This window comes from Antechinus flavipes, chromosome 1 (genome assembly GCF_016432865.1).
Source record: "Antechinus flavipes isolate AdamAnt ecotype Samford, QLD, Australia chromosome 1, AdamAnt_v2, whole genome shotgun sequence".
Taxonomy (NCBI): domain Eukaryota; kingdom Metazoa; phylum Chordata; class Mammalia; order Dasyuromorphia; family Dasyuridae; genus Antechinus; species Antechinus flavipes.
In genome coordinates, this window is record NC_067398.1 from 121,332,063 (window position 1) to 121,352,422 (window position 20,360).

At 33.7% G+C, this 20,360-nt stretch overlaps 1 protein-coding gene across 1 annotated transcript in view; it reads right to left on the reverse strand.

Annotated features, from left to right (window-relative positions):
• Positions 1-20,360, reverse strand: part of CPLANE1 (ciliogenesis and planar polarity effector complex subunit 1) — a 113,818-nt gene that overhangs the window by 71,791 nt on the left and 21,667 nt on the right. The window contains exons 16-25 of the mRNA XM_051990098.1: positions 17,523-17,751; positions 16,672-16,811; positions 13,628-13,845; positions 11,628-11,792; positions 9,701-9,839; positions 8,457-8,566; positions 8,133-8,291; positions 7,921-8,029; positions 5,687-5,972; positions 2,870-3,809 (exon numbers count right to left, since the gene is read on the reverse strand). Coding sequence (XP_051846058.1) covers positions 2,870-3,809; positions 5,687-5,972; positions 7,921-8,029; positions 8,133-8,291; positions 8,457-8,566; positions 9,701-9,839; positions 11,628-11,792; positions 13,628-13,845; positions 16,672-16,811; positions 17,523-17,751 — 2,495 coding nt within the window. The remainder of the gene's footprint in view (positions 1-2,869; positions 3,810-5,686; positions 5,973-7,920; positions 8,030-8,132; positions 8,292-8,456; positions 8,567-9,700; positions 9,840-11,627; positions 11,793-13,627; positions 13,846-16,671; positions 16,812-17,522; positions 17,752-20,360) is intronic.

Here is a 20,360-nt window from a genome sequence, read left to right on the forward strand (position 1 = left end):
TCCAATAAGATTATTACATAATTGACGATGGATTCTTGAAGAAAAGGTTTCTAAAATTCCTTTTAAAGGACCAACTATCTTTACAGATGTATCAACCATAATATTTGCGCTGTATACTCTCGTGACTTAACTATAAAGAGAGTAGTCAGAACTTCTTTTCAGTCCACTCAGCAGAATGAATTTATGCAATCATTGTAACTCTTACTTATTATCCAGGAGATATAAATATAATATCTGATTTGGCCTATTCAGTACATGTGGTATAAAGAATTGCCACAGCCCAAATAAAATTTATAGCCTCTAATATATATATATATAATCTCAGCTCTTTAAGGAACTTGAAGAGCAAGTAAGAAAGCATCCAGGTAAGATTTATATCTTGCATGTCCACTCTCATAGTGGACTTCCACTTTTTTATGGAAATTCAAAAGCAGATAGCCTTCTAACTATGTTGGTCAATACTCCTTTATTTCAAGAAGCCCAGGAATCTCATTCTAAATATCATCAGGCTGTTTGAGCTTTACGTTTACAATTTGGAATAACAAGAGAGGAAGCAAGGAGCATAGTAAAAGTCTGTACAGCTTGCCTTCCTTTCCACGCTCCTACATTGCCTCCAGGGAAGACCCTCGTGGTTTGAGATCCAATGAAATCTGCCAAATGGATGTGACCTATTATAAATCTTTCAGTCGTCTGTCTTTTATCCATGTTGTGGTAGACACCTTTTCAGGATTCACTTTTGCAATACCAGCAGCAAAAGAGACAGCCCGAGTGGTCACTGAATTCCTCACATGAACATTTGCAATTATGGGTGTGCCACCAGCAATAAAAACAGATAATGGACCTGCATATACTTTTAAACATTTTGCACACTTTTGTGCACAGTATCAGATTTTACACACTACTGGCATACTTTTTAATCCTCAAGGACAGGCAATAGTAGAGAGGAGAAACAGAGACATTAAGACACTCCTCCAAAAACAAAAGAAAAGGGAAGCCACAGGTAACCCTAGAGAACTTCTAAATCTAGCCCTTTATACTATTAACTTCTTGATTTTTGACAAAGATGCACTGGCTCCGGCAGACAGGTTTTATAACCCACCGGAAGGGCAGTGTCCAGTGCAAGTGGCTCCACTATCTTTAGATAATTGTTAGGTGATGTGGAGAGACCCAGAAAGTGGTGAATGGAAGGGATCAGATAGACTAACTGCTTGGGGGAGAGGATTTGCTTGCATCTCTACAGGTGGAGAAGGAATCAGATGGGTGTCAACGATGTAATGGGCTGAAACTGAATTGATACACTGAGGTCCCAGCACTTAAGGCTAATTACCAATTGGATAATACTCTATTAGCATATGCTTGGAGAAAGAATGGCCCTGCCCACTACTCTGTGCAGGCTTAATCTGTTGAGATTGGGTGCAGATTTAGAGGGTGGAGTAGGAGGAGAGAGGTGGCTCCAGGCGGGAGAAGAAAGAGGAGATTCCTGTGTCCACTCTTGCTCCTCTTGCTTCAACAAATAATAAAGATGAAGGACTTTTGCTTATCCTGACTCTGGCTGATTCTAAAGTATCCAGTACCGCTAATGCGGTCATCACCAGTTTCCTGCTGGTACTTTAAATGTAACATGTTTAAAATTCAACCTCATCTCCCCTCCACCAAACCTGTTCCTCCTAACAAACTCCCTGCCTAATTCTATTATGTTGCAAACCCCTTTATAATCACTGAGGCCCAAAATGTCACCTGGGCTCAAAAAGTTATCTTTGACTCTTTCCTACTTATATTCAATCTGTTGCCAAATCCTAGGAAAACAACATGACCCTGACAATCAGAGACATCTGTCTAGAGGTCATAAAACATATTCACTGACTCAGGTGTTGTTTATGGAAAAAAGGATGCTTTTTTTCTTGCTGTACTTTCTATACTTAAAAATATATATATTCTGTACAGGGATGGAATAAATCAGAGGTTCAGTCTGTTGCTGTAACAGCCTCTCATCTCCTTGTATCACTGTCATCCTCTCACATGACATTCTGTTGGTCAGAATTAGATCCCCACAGCCACTAACAGATGGCTCTCATAACAGATATGGCCATGTCATGCCTTAGTTCAAAAACCATCTTATATTTCAATTACTTAGGAGAAAATACAAATTAAAAGTTTTTAAACTCTATAATCAATCCATCCTCCCAGCCATTTTTACATTAATTTACTTACATTATTTTACATTAATGCACTCTACAATAATTATGGAACTAAGGTTTTTTGCCCAAGTCTTCATGTATACCCTCTCTTCCAGCTCTATACACATGCATATGCTGCCCCTTTAGAACACACACCTCTTTTGGTTTTTTTCCATTATTTCCATTCCTAGTTCAGGTATTATTTATTTCATTAAATCTGCATCCTTCCCTGCCACCTTCCCCCTCAAAAAAGCAGTATTCTTCTTCCATTTCCTTAGGGTACAGATGGTCGTTTAGTGAACTGACTGAAGTTTAAGTCAACCTCTGACACCAGCAGTGTGCCTCTGGGCAAGGCATTCAGCCTTCTAAGCACATTTTCTCAAATAATATGGTGACCACACCACCATTCACAGAGCTGTTGTTGAAAACCAAATCAAATATATACATATATATATAGATAGAGATATAGATATAAAGCTTAATGAATGCCAGCCATCATTGTCATTATCATTATATTCTATCCTATTATCATATTTATGGTATACACGTCATAGCCCCTGATTAACCTGTGAACTACCAAAGGACAAGAGCTGTTTTTTTCATCCATTTCCAATACCAGGTATGTAATATTGAGCATAACATAAATGATAAATCACATTCACTTGGCAAAAAAAGATCAAGTATTTTCTTACCTCACAGATTACACGATCTGATTGTTGTACAAAGTGTGATTGTTCTAAAAGCCACAGGGACGTAAGAATAGCAGCTGCTGAGGTCCTCACCCGTATGACAGGGCTGTCCTGGCAGGATGACTCAGGTTTAGTGGAGTCATATAGCAATCTTCTATCAGACCATCTTATCATCCATTCCAGTAGTTTTGCTATACTGCCAAATTTGTTCTTTAGTTCTGAAGAAAGTTCTTCATGTGGAATAATGTCATTCCACTGAACTGCTTTGTAAGTGAATTTTGTAGTCTTAAAATTTTGTGGAAGAACAACTTGCTTTGGTAATCTGTGGGACGTGGCTATCTCTCTATTGTCATCTTTGATTCTGTACATCGATTTTTCTTTTAAGCCAAACAAGCCTCTCTTTCCCATGCTTTTATTTACTTCATTCAAAGAGTTTTGTATAAAAGTTCTTGGCCCTTGAACGGCTAATATTGAAGGTGAAGATGTTTGATTTCCCAAATTTTTGAAGTTTTCACTATTTAAAGTAGATGATTTTTCAGATTCACAAGACTCAGGAACAATAACAAAGCAGGAGCCAGCTCTGAACACGTTCTGAATTGTGGGTTTGCCCTGACGACGTTTTAATGTTGTGTGAACGTCAAAAAGCAAAGAATTAAGTTCATGTTCCTTAAGAAGGGCTGAAAAGCTACTTAGAAAAGGAATACCAGGATTATTAGAACCAACCAGATCTTTTTCAAGTACATAACTCAAGAATAAATCGAGGAATTTAATATATTCATCATCATCACGTTCAAATTCCCAAACACCTACTATAGGAACTTCGTTTTCTCTACATATATTTTCATGATCACTTTTCCTTTCAGGGCATTCTTCTGAACTGAACTTTTTCTTCTTATTGTCCTGATGACTAATCAATGTGAATTCTGCATGATTCTGGTCATCCCTATAAGAAAATATATTTTAAAAAATTTTTAATTCAAACTAAATCTTCATTACTGACAAAGTTTTCACCCATAAACAGGTCAGAATTTCTTTGGATCTCAATTCCCTATTTATAAAAGAGGGAATAATGGGGAGTAAGACAGGATGTTGATGATGATGATTCCATCAAATAATCCTTATAATTTTAAAAAATTAATGATTTGCTGACATATAAAACATAAAAGACAAGGGGAGAATTCTGTGAAGTGAAATTAAAATTACGTAACAATACATAAAATCTACCAAGAGACAATCCTTTAACTGACCATTCCATTCATCACAGCAGCTTTTCCAAAACATTTAATCCCTTTCTCATGGTTCCCTTCCCTTCACTCTCTTGGCTGAGAATCTTGTCTCATATTTCAATGAAAAAAATTGAGTGCATTTACTTCTTTCACCCCCCCTCATCTTAGGATGCCATCTGCTACAATATATACGAATGATCCTGTCACATCCCATCTTCTCCCACAGATTGCTCTCTCACTAGTCTTCAATCTCCTTCTATCTACTGACTGCTTCCCTACTGCTTACAAACACACTCCCTATTCCCTATTTTCAAAAACTCCTTACTTGGATCCATCCATCCATTTCCATCGGTTATTGTCTAATCTCTCTCCTCCTTCGTGCAGTTAAACTCTGAAAAAGGCATCAGTGCTCCCACTCCCTCTTCTGTCATTCTGAAGTCTTACTTCCAATCTTATTCAATGAAAACTGCTCCCAGTAAGAGTTGGCTTTTCTCAAGCCTCATCATTTTTAATCCCTGTGAAACCTCATGTTCTGCTCCTTGATATTTTCTCCCAGATTTCTATGAAATTGCCTCATCAAGGTTCTACTTCTCCTACTCTGATCACAACTTCTCAATCTCCTTTACTAGATCTTCATCCTAGTCTCACTTAACTCCCATAGACATCCCATAGTGCTTTGTCCTGAATCCTCTTTTCTTCTCCCCCAATATTATTTCACTTGGTGATCTCATCACCTGAATCTCAGATCTAATTAACTAGACCTAACTTCTCCCTAACCTCCAGACTCCCATGTCCAGCTGTCCACTGAACATCAAACTGGATGTCTACATGACCCTCAAAAGTCATTCTTAATAGGCATGGTAAAGAATATGAATAAGCACTTCTCAAAAGAATATGTAACTATTAAATATGACAGTAATGTTCCAATTTTAATAAGAAAAATGAAAACTAAAGCAACTCTGAGTCAAACAACTACAGAGTCAACAATGGAAAGACTGTGAAGAGAGAGGCACACTAACACATTCTTAAACGAGCTATGAATTAACTTAATAATTCTGGAAAATAATGTCTAATTATGCAAATAAAATGACTAGAATGTCCAAATCCTTTGACGCAGAGATTCTACTGTTAGGCATATATGTCAGTAATAAAAAGAAAGTCTCCACAAACACCAAAATATTTATAGAAGCACTTTTGAGTTGACAAGTAACAAAACAATGTAGTTGCTCAAAAACTGAGGCACAAATTGAGGCTAAATGGTAGTAAAAGAATATAATCAGGTATTACTGTGCTGTAAAAATGACGAATATCACATTTACATGAACAATATGCAAAATGGATATAACAATGTAAAGGAAAGAAAGATGACAAAATAATTTAAAATTTAATTTTATGAGAGCAGAACAAGAGAAAATAGTGTAGCAAGCTCTTAATTTAAAACTTTTCCAAAAAGTTGTAGAAAATGCATGAGACTAAAATTGTGAGGGGAGAACACAAGAAAAAAAGTCATTCTAAGTCATCTTCTAGTCAAGATTGGTATAGGAAGACAGAGAGAGAGGTTTATACACAATAATTTTAATCTAAATTTGCTTACTTTCTTTCTTTTTCATATGGCAAAACTTCTGAGAATGTATCTACTGTCTCTGCATCACTATGAACCAGGGAATTTTCTATGTCAGTAAGAGTGCTTCTGCTCAAACTGGTTCCAAGGGAATACCGGTCATAAGTATGAATTTTATTATTTACAGTCTCTTCTTCAGGGGGTTCCCAAATATTCATTTCAAAAGGGCCTATATTCCTCCTTACTCGTTTCAGAGCTTTCACTCTCATCTTATAAATAGAATGCATGATAACAGACATCATTTCCTCAGTTTGTGGACCTAAAAGGGAAAGAATAATCAAAGAGAATTGAACATTACATTCAATAAATAAATGTTTGAGAGGATATGACAAATATCTATTTCACTAGCAGAAAGAATAAAAATGGGGGAACAGATTTGTGTGACCCTCTAACTCCAGTAGAGCACAAATTATTAAAAGTAAAATGGTACAGAAGGATTGCAAAGCAATGTTTGTTCAGTATGTAATCCATACTTTAAGGAAAGACATGGAGAACAGAGTAGCTCAGGTAAACAATAAAAATTATCAAAGATTAAAAAAGAAGCTACTTAAATGTTAAAAAAAAAAAAAAAGATAACACTGGTGTAATGGAACCAAAGATAAAAGACTACAAAACACAGACAACTTTTAAAAATAAATGAGAAGAGGGGCAGCTAGGTGGCACAGTGGATAGAGCACTAGCCCTGGAGTCAGGAGGACCTGAGTTCAAATCTGACCTCAGACATTTAACATGTCCTAGCTGTGTGACCCTGGGCAAGTCACTTAACCCCAATTGCCTCAGCAAAATTAAAAATAAATAAATAAATAAATGAGAAGTGACCAAAAGACTGAACAAAGCATTTTTTCAAGAGAAACAGTGCAAATAGACAATATCTATGACAAATAAACTGATGTAGAATTAAACACAAGGAAACAATATATAGGATTACATAAGAACACTACTAAAAGAAAAAGTCAAATGCTAGTTACAAAGACTAATTTTGACCTAGAAAAGGGATAAAGAAATGTTCTTAGCTCCTCTCATTCATAGGTGGGGACTATAACGCTACATCAGCTACATCAAGGACTTAGTCACTGCCTTGGATTTACAATTTTGCATGGTGACTTTTTTTGTTCTAAGGAAAAAATCCCTGAAGAAAAAAGAAAGGTATTGGGGAATTTAGGAGAAAGGAGAAAGAAAAAGTACAGAAAGATATAAGGACTACATCCCAAAATTACTCTGATATAAAACAAACAGCATTAATAAAACTTTCTTACAATGTATTTTTTATTTATATCCCCAGCATTGCCACAGTGCCCAAAAGGCCACAGTGGCTGGCCTTTTAACAAAATTAGTTTTTTTTTAATTCAGTGAATGATATAGATATAATAATTGATAATGATATAATTATCATTAGATGTTAAAGAATTGTGTTCCACTAGAACTGAGGAACAAGAGGAAAAAGTTCTTCAAGTGAATAAAAAGAAACAAGGAATTAGTTTCTTATTATTAGTATGATAAATACTTCAAGAGTATATATAGAAATTATAGTAGCTATCTCTAGAAATCTTTAAAAACATTAACATATACTTTTTAATCTGGTCTAGACATTCAGTAGATTCTATATGATAAATAATGACTTATAAACTTGTAAAAATAAGAATAAATTACTTTTTAGCAAGATGTTTTTCAGACTAAAGACAGTTCAAAGCTTATTGATAAAAAAAAATGTTAACAATGTTGGAATGACTAAATTACCATACTTGGAAAATGGAAAATAGTTAAGAACACATGATACCTTCTAATTCTTTTTTTTGACTTCCACATGATCACCTGTTCTGCAAAGAACATATTCATAGAATAAAATCTATAGGGTGTTCCCTAGTCCAACCACTTCATTTTACAGATAAGAAAACTGGGAAGCAGAGAGGACCAGAGCTGCCATGCAACTAGTAAATGACAGAGCCAGGAGCCAAAATGCTGTTCTATGACTCCAAATTCTGCATTCTTTCTACTAAACAATACTGGACTTAAATCTTCATAGAGAATATTCTAATGGAGATAAATTAAGGGGAAATAGGACAATATAATTAGCTCCCCCAGGTTATTTTACCTTCTACTTTTCTTATTTCTACTAAATGGCAGATTCAGAAAAAAGTACTGTCTACAGATTAAAAATCATAATCCTTAGCAATTTAATATCAAACAAAATCAAGAAACCACATTACCTTTCACAGTACATTGTCTGAGTCTCTGCTGGAGAGAATTATATTTATCTCTTAAAGGTACTCTTATATCTTCAGAATTGGGAAATGCTTTCACAAAAATTTCTGCTACCTAAGCAAAAATAAACTTATCTTAGTTCTGTAAGCAAAAAAGTAACAACAAAGTCAAAGTCTTTCAAAGTTTTATTTTTTTTTATCAATGCTTAAATTTTTACCTTTCTTGTGGGTGGTAGTTCTCCAATAAGACTCAAAATTATATCCTGCACAAGTTCTTCAATATTCATAAATCTAGAGAAAGGTAACATTCTACATGCCCATTCCAGGGCACTGAAACAGTGCTCTACCATACAAGGATCAAACTCCAACTCCATATCCTAGAAAAAAATTATAAAAGAGAGACATAATTCTGGAAATATTTTTTTGCATTCAGTAAAATCATTTTTTATTTCAAAATGAGAGTAAGACTATTTAGAACAATTTCATAAATTTATCTAATGAATTCAATATCACCACTATTATTTTACTACAAATATGAATACCTTTTTCTTTTCCATATTTTCTCTTGCTATCTGATATTGTCTACAATTGTATGACAACTTTTCCCGGACATGAAGCATCCAACAGAGAGCACAGAGTTCTCTGAAGCAACCTGAATCAAAAATAGTTGAGTAACTGACAAATATTAGTCAATACACACTCATATCTTTGTATTGTAGAGATATACAAAATGTTCCAAAGGTCTCAATGAAATTTTAAACTAGTAAAGTATATGTATGCTAATTGTGTTAAGTGCTAAGTGTTATATTATGCTAAGACTTTTGAGACACCCTGTAAAAATAACCACATTATGTGAATATCTTTTAGATCATCACATAAACTCTAGTGAGCTCACCCTATAAGGAATTCCCAGTACCAATGTAGATCAATATTCTGTAACTTAGAATCATAGAGAACTGGTAGGGAATTGCAAGATGCCTTTGCTCAGAGTTACATGGACAGTACACCAGAGGCAAGTCTAAGTCTATATTTTCTTGACTCTGAGGACCAGCTAAGAGAGTCATATTTCCAAAGTCTAGCACTTTTTACCATCTGTTATTCTTTCCTAAGAGTGCTTCTCTTAGAGACAGACTATATAAAAAGTATTTTAAAAATGATGAAAAACATTGCAATTTCCAAATGATAAAGGGAACAAATTGCATTCTAGGCATCCTCTTTAGCCTCTAGGCCTGATGCTGAATTCTGCCTTTCCTTTATTCCTACATCAAAAGGTAGGCATGAAGAATGAGACCTAAAAAAATATTTTTAATCTTAAAAAAGGAAAAAAATTAACAATTATAACCAGTTTCCTCCTTTAAAAAATGAAAGAATTAAGCTAGATCAATTCTAAAATTCCCATCTAATTGAAAATTTTATAAACACAAGTGTCACCTCAAGAATAAACCTAGTTATTCAAACCACAATCACAAGCACTATTGAATGGCATAAGACCCAATTTATAGAAATTATGGCCCCAAAATATGTACATACCCTTGAAAGCTGAAATTACAAATTTAAAGTTCTAACAATGATAGTATCCAAATTTTAAAATATTTTTGAATACTAGCAACATAAAATAAACATATTGTAAAATATGAAATATAAAAATATATGTACAAGACAAAAGATGCTTCATTCTATTATTTTTTAAGTTTTTTTTTTTAATTTGGAAAAGTCCCTCACCACAAGCAGCTCCTCTTTAGGTTCAAATCAAATTATAAATCATTAAGTTCACATTACTACAAACCTATTGTTTTACAAGAAACTTCATCAAGCTTTTGGTCTTTAGGGGCTCCAGGTTGATAGAATGCCAAACCAACTTTACAATAATGAAGCAAAGACTCTGGAAAGGGACTCATTAAAGGAAGGGAGCCTTTAATTCGAATCTGAAAAGAGAAAAATGATTTTTAAAAATTAATACTACAGGAATTTAGAAATCATTGGTATATTAGATTTCACAGGAATCACTGTGGTCCCAAGAAAATGTGAAGGGTGAAGGAGAGACTACAAAAGTAAACAGGTAACAGGACTATATATTTGTAAAACAAAGCAAGACTGGACTAGATATTTGTGAAACAAAACAAGTTTGTGGAGTTCGTCAAAGAAGCCTGCCGCTTCTGCTAGGAAGAGTCACACCAGTCAGGGAGAGGATAGTGCTTTTAATAAGGCTGGAAAAGAGTGGGTATAAAGTAAAAGTTGATTGGTTAAAGTCCATCTCCCTGGACTCAAGGATAATCTATATTATAAACTATATACCTGTTTACTCAGTTTCAGGATTAAGGGTTTCTTCAAAACAGGATGGAGGGGTGGGCAAGGGTGGCTAGGTTGTTTTTTAGAATGAGTTGAATAAATAATAGTATATGTATATGTCATATTTTGGGTTACTAGCATTATAATAAACGTGGAAAAGTACAGGCACATAGGGTAAACAAAATGGAATAATTTTGAAAATAGAGGAGCTCTGGAGCCCTACAAACACTTAATTTAATCAAATAGAAAGGAAAATGAGACTATATAAAATTTTGCCATAAATATACAGTTAAAATTTTTCTGGAATCAATTATACTTAAAAAAAAAAAACCTGCCTTATCATTTAAATCATTCTGAAGCTTACATATATTTTAAAGAGAAAAAAATCCATCTAACCAAATTACTTGTCTTATTTTTTTCATCATCTCTTAAATAAGGAAAACATTATTTATCCTCTTCCTTCCTTAAAGGAAAAATTGAGAAGACTAAAACTTAAAAAGTCTTCTGAACTCTAGGCCTGATTTTCTAATGAAATCAACATCATTTTTTACTTATCATTTATTAGTATGGTTTATCAGAGGGCAATCCAGTATGTTATTCAAGCCCTGTTTCTGACACCCCCAGCTGTGTGCCCCTGGGGAAGGACTTTGACATCTTAGAGTGCACATGCAAAGTGCAGGGAAGAACTACATTTGTAGAACACACCTCTACATCACAAATAAAAACACAGACTTAAGCCCTAATTGCCAAGTATGGTTAGTTATTTTTAAGAGTCTTAGAAAAAACAGGTAATTGTTCTCCCATGTTAGTCTATAATCTAAAACATTTCACATGTTTATGGTTGGTCAAAGGAAATTTTTGAGAAAAGTAAATAAAATTCAACCCTGTCATGCTCTGCAGTATGGGCAAAAAAGTCTAAAATGTTTCTGTAGCTTATTTTAACCTATTTGTTAATGTTTAATACATGTAAGAAGGTGGGAAAGAAAAGCTGACTGATCATCAGTCATCTCACTCAGAGACAAAGGAAAAAGGGGACTAATCTTTTGCTACAGACAGTCCTATTTCTAGCATAGCCTCACATTAAATTGGACAGTCGATAGATAGTAAGGGCTTTGTGCTAAGTGCTGGAGACACTAATAAAAACGACAATGTTTCCCTGACTTCAGGGAGCTTCAAATCTAGCCTGTGCAGAATCTCCATGAGGTAAGCTAGGAAGCCAGCCCCAAAACTAATTATTTCACATGGCAAGAAATCCAACAGGAAAGGCTGATTCCAGACAATGAGACAATAAAACAGACTCTTGCTCTGTAATTTCAATGTAAGTTTAAGAGAGAGCTATAAAAGAAGGATCAAGATGATGAGAAAGTTCTATCAGTCAGGAGGGTGAAGACAAACAGGAGGGCCAAGGGTGAAGGTGACATTACCTTTTGCATCACTTTTCTTGCCCATCTCAATTTTAAGATGTACCACTGAGCTGCAGGAAAGGAGCAACAAGCTGCCCGAAAAAGGAGAAGAATTCTCTGAAGGATGCCTGACAGCTTCTGACGATAATCTTTCTCAGTTTTTAATAAGAGATCATCCCCATGGTCCTGAGGAAAGCAAAGTAAAAAAGAAGAAATATGCTCAAAAATGAAATGTTCATTAAGGTCTTTATGTGCCTGGCTAAGGGCTTTAAAAACATTATTTCATTCGATTAGGGAATGAGTTAAAGAAATGATAGCTAATTGTCTTCCAACTAAAAAACTGCTCAAGAATTACAAGGGGAAGACAGTGCGACCAACTTCGATCCTCATGCTTCAAGGAAACTCTGTTGTGTTTTCCAGGACTTCAGCGGCTATTATGTCATTATGATCCCAGTCATGCTTCTTTCCAGAGCACATCTGGAGACATCTGGCTGACTCCATTTTCCCCATCCATTACAAAATGGTATTCATAGTGACTCTTATTTTGAGGCAAGGAATAGTAAGGAAATCAGCTGAGAAACAGCAAAGCATGATGGGCAGAATGTTCCTGTTCAAAGATTCAAACCTTGCTTCTGACCCTGACTCTACAGTAAAGTAATAACAAATAATAAATTGGAAATAATTATTGTATACTTCCATATTTAATACTGGAAGTATTTTTTTGGAATTTCTGAAATCCAATTTTGATTTGTTCTGTGACAATAAACACAGAGAGTTATATTACTTAATGACTTACTAAGAATGTTATATGAAATTACTTATTCTTAATTATAAATGGTTTAAAAGATTTTATATATTTCAGAAGAGTTTTTATTAAGGTTTTCTTTTCAAAAACCTTACAGGAAACAAAATCAAGGCAAATTTTTAATCAGCTAAAGACACAGGCAAATGCAAGAGATAAAATAACTTCAATTACATATAATTGAAAAGATTTTACATGAACAAAATTAATATAACAAGGATAATAAGGAAAAACATTTGTATCCAATATCTCTAATATAGAGCAAATATCAAAAATAACTTAAATAACAGAAACATATAAGACTAAAAGCCATTTCCCAATAGATAAGTGGTCAAAGGATATGAAAAGTTCTCAAAAAGACTGCAAAACTATAAATAATCATGTATGTTTGCATACTCCAAATCACCAGTAATAAAAAAATGGCAAGTCAAACTCCAGAAGTTTATCTCACATTTAGTAAATTTGCAAAGATTGTGAAAAGACAGGCAGAGCTATGAATTGGATCAACCAATCTGGAAAGTAATTTGGAATTATGCAAATAAAGTGACTAAAATGTCTAAATCTTTTAATGCAGAGATTCCACCATAGGATATGCCTTAAGGAAGTCAATGGCAACAAGAAAGGTCTCATAAATAACAAAATATTTATAGAAGTAATTTTTTTTTAGTAAAGAAGAATCTGAAAAACATACTAGTTGCTGATAAACTAAGGAATAGCTGTTATATATGAATCTAACAAAATATTATTATACTGAAAGAAACAATGAAGATGATGAATAGAAAAGCAAGGGAAACTTTATGGACTGATACAAAATAAAATAGTCAGAAGCAGGAAATGTACATGACTACAATAATATAAATGGAAAGAAAAATAACAAAATAATGGGAAAAAAAATTTCAAATTATAATGACTAAACTTGGCCTCAAAGAAATATACTAAGACACCTCGCCCTAAATCTTTGCAGAGGTGAGGTATTATGGGTATGGAACAATGCATATAATGTGAGATTATTTTAATGTTAATTTTTTTCTGAACAGTTTTTTTCTCTCTGTTTTATTTTTTGCCATAAAAGATGGCTCTCTGAGAGGAAAGAAGGGGGAATACATTGCAAATCAAAAAAGATATAAAAATGAAAAATAGTTCACTTTAAAATACAATATAATAAAAATTGACAGAATTGAGTTTCAAAAGACTTTAAACTTTAACTCAACATACTTACCTCATTAAGCACAGCTGGCTGAGGACAGTATAATGGAGGAGATGGAAGATACAAGCCCACAGGTACTAATCCCCATAACCTCTTACTGAAGTCTTTGGCTGAGTCGATCAAACACTGAAATGTCTCTGAGAGAATATCAGCATCAGCCATAACTGCTGCTTTCAATACTTCCTGTATGGAATTAAAAAGTAGGCCTACATCTTCTTCTTCAATGGGATCTATAAAATAGGAAGACAAGCATTAACAATATAATTTAAAACCATTAATTTATAGAAATTGATAAATTTTTATAGCTAAAAACCTAACTTTTTAAAAGGTTAACTCTAAAGTATATATTTATATAAAATGAGTTAAAAGTATTTATTATGTGTTTACTATTTGCCAAATACTCTGCTTAAGCACCAGGGATACCAGAGAAAGAGAAGCAAAAAATGTAGAACTTGCCTTCAGAAAGCTCACATTTTAATGGGGGAAAAATGTGCATGTAAAAGAAATTCAGTATAAGTGGGAGGTAATCCCAGAGAAAAGGCACTAGCAGCAAAAAAGATCAGGATTTGAGATGACTCTGAAAGAAACTAAAAATTGCAGATGAGGAAAAAAGCATCTCAGGCACTATAAAGTCAGTACAACAAACATACAGCCATGTGATAAAAAGAGATATGTGAGGAACATCAAGGAAGATGGCATTGTACAACTGAATAAAAAGAAGTAGAGTCCAAAGAGATTGGGAAGGTAGGAAGGAGCCAAGAGTCAAAAAAAAAAAAGCTTTAAATGCCAAAAGATTATATATTTGATCCAATGGGAGCCCCTGGAATTCAAGGAAGGGCTGATGTGTTCATACTCGTGCTTCAGAAAAATCATTTTGGCAACTGAGTGGAGAATGGCCAGAATAAAGAGGCCAGGAAAATCAACCAAAAAGCTACTGTGATAGTTACAGGCATGTGATAATGAGGAATTGCACCAGGCTAGCTGGCTATGTAACAAGAGAAGAAAGTTATATAAAAGATGTAGAGAAGGTAGACAACAGATTGATATATGGGATTGATGTGAAAGCAGAATCAAGGAGAACACGAAGATCAGGGGATTGGAAAGATGACAGTAAAAGAGAAGTTGGGAAGAGGGAAGATATGAGGAAAAGATAATGAATTCTATTTGAGACACAATGGAATCAGAGATGTCCAAAAGGTGATAAAGAAACTTTTTATTGTTTAATCGTTTCAGTCATGTCCAACTCTTCATGACTTCTTTCTGGAGGATATTCTTGACAGAGATACTGGAATAATTTGCTATTTCCTTCTCCAACTCATTTTACAAATGAGGAAACTGAGGTACACAAGGTTAAGTGACTTATCACGCTAAGAAGTGTCTGAGGCTAGACCTGAAGTTGGATCTAGTCACTTTTTTCTAAATAATAGAGAAAAGATGAAATTATTCAAATTGGGTTCTTGACACTTGACTCCACACCCAGCACTCAGTTCATTTTGTCACTGAGTTACACCAACAAGAGCCTAGGAAGATATGAGAGAGAGAGACAGAGAGAGACAGAGAGAGTGAGTGTTTGTATGTGTGTCTATCAATCTAGGAATCACATAAATAGATTATTAAACTCATAGGAGCTGATGAGATCATCAATTAAATCCAAAGGATCCTCTACCTCATCAAGTATTTAAATATTTTCCTTTGCCTTACAATATTTTTTCATAGATATTTCATAGATAGTGGGATGCTTTTAGGTAATCTGAAGGCCACATTCCTTTATGTCTCAGGTCTGTCTCTCCAATCTGCTTTTTCTGTCTGCTGGACACTGTTGTACCTGAGAGCCCTGCCAAGCTGCAGTCCCAGAAGGAGCAAGCATCTCCACCTTTTGATCTTTCTTAGCTAGAGGGAGAAGGGATAGGGGAGGCCTGGAAGAAGCAAAGTTTTTGGTTGAAAAGATCAGAGAAAAATATGGTTTGAGGAGAGAGAAAAAGGTCTCGAAAAGTTGCTGTGGTAAAATAGTGAATTGATTAGGAAGGAGCAAAAGAATCACTATGCCAAAATGAAGTCCCAGTTAAAAATATGTAAAATCAAGTGTCAAGAACCCAATTTGAATAATTTCATCTTTCCTCTGTTATTTAAAAGAAAGTGACTAGAAGGAATGAAGGCAATAATTGAAGGAGTAATATAAGGATGAGTCTTGGCAAAGGAAGATTCCAATAAGACACCATGAAACTAGTTAACTAGTTAGTTAACTTACCAAGATGTCAGGACAGCCAGTACGAAGTTTAAGCCTTAGAAAGAACTAAATGATAGAGGAAGTAGAGGCTACAGGAAAGACAAAGAACAAGCTTAGGGATTGCAAGGCGGAAGGAAGGTATAATCACAACAAATTATAATCAGATAAAGGAAATTTAGTGAATAATAGGAAGATCAAAGTTATGACCATTTCTGCAGCTAATATGGGGTGGAGAGGTAAGTCATGGGAAATAAGCAAGATGAGGGATTGACAAGATATATGTTAAAGTCCAACGGGAGTTGGGGAGAAGGGAAAGACTGTGAACTAGACAATGAATTCCTTGAAGAATGAGGGAAAGTGTCCTGAAGGGTGGTAGATAATGGCTACTAAAATCCTGACTGAAATATAAACAGAGATTTAAAGAAGCAAAGTTACTGAGTGATATGGTAGAGGAAGACTCTGGAAGCCACACTAGAAAGCAAAGTGTGTATTTCTTTCATCTCCAATACATTAAAGAGATTCTCTACGAAGAATTATTGGAAGAATATAAACAAGAAATGCACCACAGTAAAAATTATAAAGGGAATGTATGTATATTACATAAAAAGAGGACCCACAAAAATATCATAGATCCATCAAGGTCTTAAAGCATGATTTGAATTTTACTAAGTTTGGGAGAACTCAGATGTTTAAATTGCAAATATAAACTACTTTTTTCAGATAATAAAATTAAGATGTGGTTCAATCTGTGTACAGATTTTAGAAATAGCATGAAAGACCTTACATAAATTAATCTGATATATGTAATTCCAAATGATAGAAACCATACCTGTAAACTGTTTGTATTTAGGACCCAATTCATTAGCCACTTTCAAAGATGCTGGCTGACCTAGAAAACATTGTAGTTTTTCCTGAAAAATTCGTGTTGGAGTCATGTTTAATTGTAGAGTTAAGTCCTTTTTCTTACACCTCAAATCATTTGGGAAAGGAAAAAAACAAAGGAAAAGGTCAATTCCCTTCTAGAAAAAGTGAAAATTCCAATGTTTATTATATATCTTTAATTTATAAAAAAGATAGTTATATATAATAAAATAGCAGATATTACAAATATAGCACATTACAATTTAACAAGTTCCTTGTCTAAAACTATACTTTAAGAAACAAATAGTACAAACATTATTATTCCTGATTTATGAATGAGGAAAATGAGGCAAACAAAATTAAATAAATTTGTTTATGGTTTCATGGCAAACAACAGTATGGGAACAGGGGCTAAGAGCCTAATTTTTAAAATTCTTAGTACAGAGCTCTTTTCACAAAACTATACTGTCCTTTTCATGTTCAGAGATCAAATAAAAGATCTAGAATCAAAATACATTATTCAGAATTTTAAAAACAATAGAACACAAATCACTTTGATTACTTTAGAATCCTCAATTAAAAGAAAAAATGAGAACATAATGAATTTCTTTCAACTTCTATATAAAAATGAAGAGGTCTGTTTTTAATCTTTAAAGATATTAAGTGCCTCTTTGAAGGTGAGTATTAATTTGAAATAAATACACTTGGATGTGACAAAATTCCTGTATGAAATACAAGTAATAGTAAAAACAAAAATTAAACTCTCAAAATTATGACACTGGTATGGTAAATATGAATTTATAATTGAAAAATACACACCTTGATAAATTGCTGTTACTTTTATAGCATAATTTGAAGGCTAAACCAATTGAAACAGCCATCTTCCAATCACCAAGTCTGTGAGCAAGCCACACAGCCTCTGGGACCAGACCAGTAATAAACAGCAATTCAAGAGCATATTCAACTGTCCATAGATAAGATAGATTTTGATCTCTAATAACACTTGCCACCTTAGAATGTTGTAGAGGAATGATTCGAACAGAATGTTCTGTGAACAAATAAAGAAAAGGAAATACGTAAAATTTTAAACATATTTACAAAACAACTTGAGATTTTTGAGGATACCAGCATGCTTTCTTAACTGTATTGACCTCCCCAAGTGGCTGATTGGTTCATTTTTCTGCAATAAAGTCCCAAACTGTAAAACTGTTTAAGGTTTGGGATTATTTGGAAGAGAGAGTGTGCTTGCGGGTTTGGGGGGGGGGGGATGTTTTTTTGGTTGTTGTTTATTTAGTGTTTTTTATTTAGTATTAGTGGAAATCCTAGACTGGCTTCTTTAAAACAAAGTTACAGAAATTCAAAGAATCCAAATGGAATTTTGAAATGATAGTTAACATATTCTAAAAGTTCCTTTTCATTAGTTATAAGAATTGTACAAATAAAAAGACAAATATCTGAATTTGACTCACTAATCAAGATTCATTTACACAACAATTTACATCAATCAACAAATATAAAAATGTCTGCATACAGTCTAATAGATTTGAAGTTAGTGCCCTAAAGACTTATTTAATTCATCCTTCTACAAAGTATTATACTAAAGGGATTTACTATCATAGGGTTAGAAATCAAGCCTGGAGCTTCTGGAGCAACAACAGTTCACATGCTAGCATTATACCCTGTCCTATTATGGCTTTGGTTTAGCTTAAGCTTAAGTTTGATCATTCTATTCTACCCAGCAAGCCTTGCTTACTGTTTACTTCCTCTTTAGTTTCTCAAATCTGCTGCCTATAATCTGTCAAACAATACTTACTATATTGTAATTTATCTAAATCTGTAAATCCACCTAAATTCATTGCCCACAGTTTCTGTTTATCTAAGCCAGGACAGAACTTTGTAGCTTTAACAAGAGAAAAGTAATTAAAAGCATAGAACTTGTGCCTGAAGGAAGAATTCTCCAATGAAGAAGAAAAAGGATACAAAAATGTGGATCTGAAACTACTAAAGATAAATGTTACTGACCTAAAATTTTTGCTTATAGTTTATAGTATGATTAAAAGTTTCAAAACAAAATAGAAATTATGCATCAAAATATTTATATATTGTAAAGTTAACCCAAAAAATTACCATTGAACTCCAAAGAACAAAAAAGAAAAATAGTCAATTTTAACATGATCATGGAAAACAACATAAAAAGAAGGAAAAAAGCAATCATTTATTAAGTACCTACGATGCACTGGTAATTGTGCTAGGCACTTTGGAAATATTTTCTCATTTAATCCTCACAATAACTATGCAAGGTAGGTGATATTATTATTCTTATTTTCAGTTGAGGAAACTGAGGCAGACAGAGAATGATTTACCCATAATTATACAATTAGTAAGTGCCCAATGAATTTGAACTTGGATCTTCCTGCCTAGCCACCTGAAAAAATGCAGACTATCACATTAGATGACCTGGGTTCACAAACCAATTGTGCTACTTGTTATCTAAGTAAACTTTACCTCTCTGGGCCCCCCCTTTTTTTTTTATCTGCAAAAATGAGAGAGTTGAATCAGATGATCTTTCAAGTCTCTTCCAGTTTTTAAAGAATGATCCAGTGAAGCTATAGAGAAGCATCATTTCCAAGTGATTAATTAATCAAGATAAGGTATAAACATATGTAGTAATATATATTGGGAAGTATTGGAAAGCAAAAGTCCCTAAGGACCTGTTTTAATGAACAAATGAAAATACTTTTAATTTATCTATCAACATAAATGGCAATGTGGCCAAGGGGATTCAGAACTAAGTCAGAAGGATCTGTGAATGTTCGTTTCCTATATTTGACACACATTGGATACAGAATCCTGACAAGTAACATCACTTCTCCCTCTCAGTGTCCCAGGGAATTCTCTATAACTGGAAGTTGCACAGCAGGTGCCTCTTCTGCTTTTCCAAAATACAAGAAAGTTCCCTATACCAATGAAATCAGAGGTTTGGTGTTAAAAAAAAAAACTTATTAAATAAAACTAAATTTCTAAAATTTTCTAAAATGCTTAGCAACAATGTGTTTTCAAATTGTCAGTTATTCAAATATAACACAACTGAACAATTCGATTAACTTCTCTGAATCTCAGTTGCCTTATCCAGAATATGAAGCAGCTGGATTAGATGAATTCTAAGGTCCCTTGAAATTCTAAAATCCTATATCTTTTACATGATTAAAACAAAAGTAAACTTCAACCCAATACTTCACTAAATGATCAAAAATTTTAAAATCATGAGAACTAATAAATACATGAAACTTTGCTTTATTAATACTTCTGAATGTATATCTGAATATATGGAGGGCAATTCTGTTCTAAATAGTCATAGAAACCACAAAATCTGAAAAGTGAAAATGAAGTCAGATATTTCTATATGAAAAATTACATGAAGATTCACAGATTGAGGGGATGAGAAAGAAAAGACTGTTATAATCATTCATAAACAATTCAAAAGATATCAAAAAAACCCTTTTCTTTCATAAAAAATATATATACAACATCTGTTATAAATAAAGCTTGTCCAGGTTCCATTAAAACAAGCTTCTTAAACATTTTTCCATTCATGATTCCTTTTGGCCCAAGAAATTTTTACATGACCCCAGGTATATAGGTATATAAAACAGATAC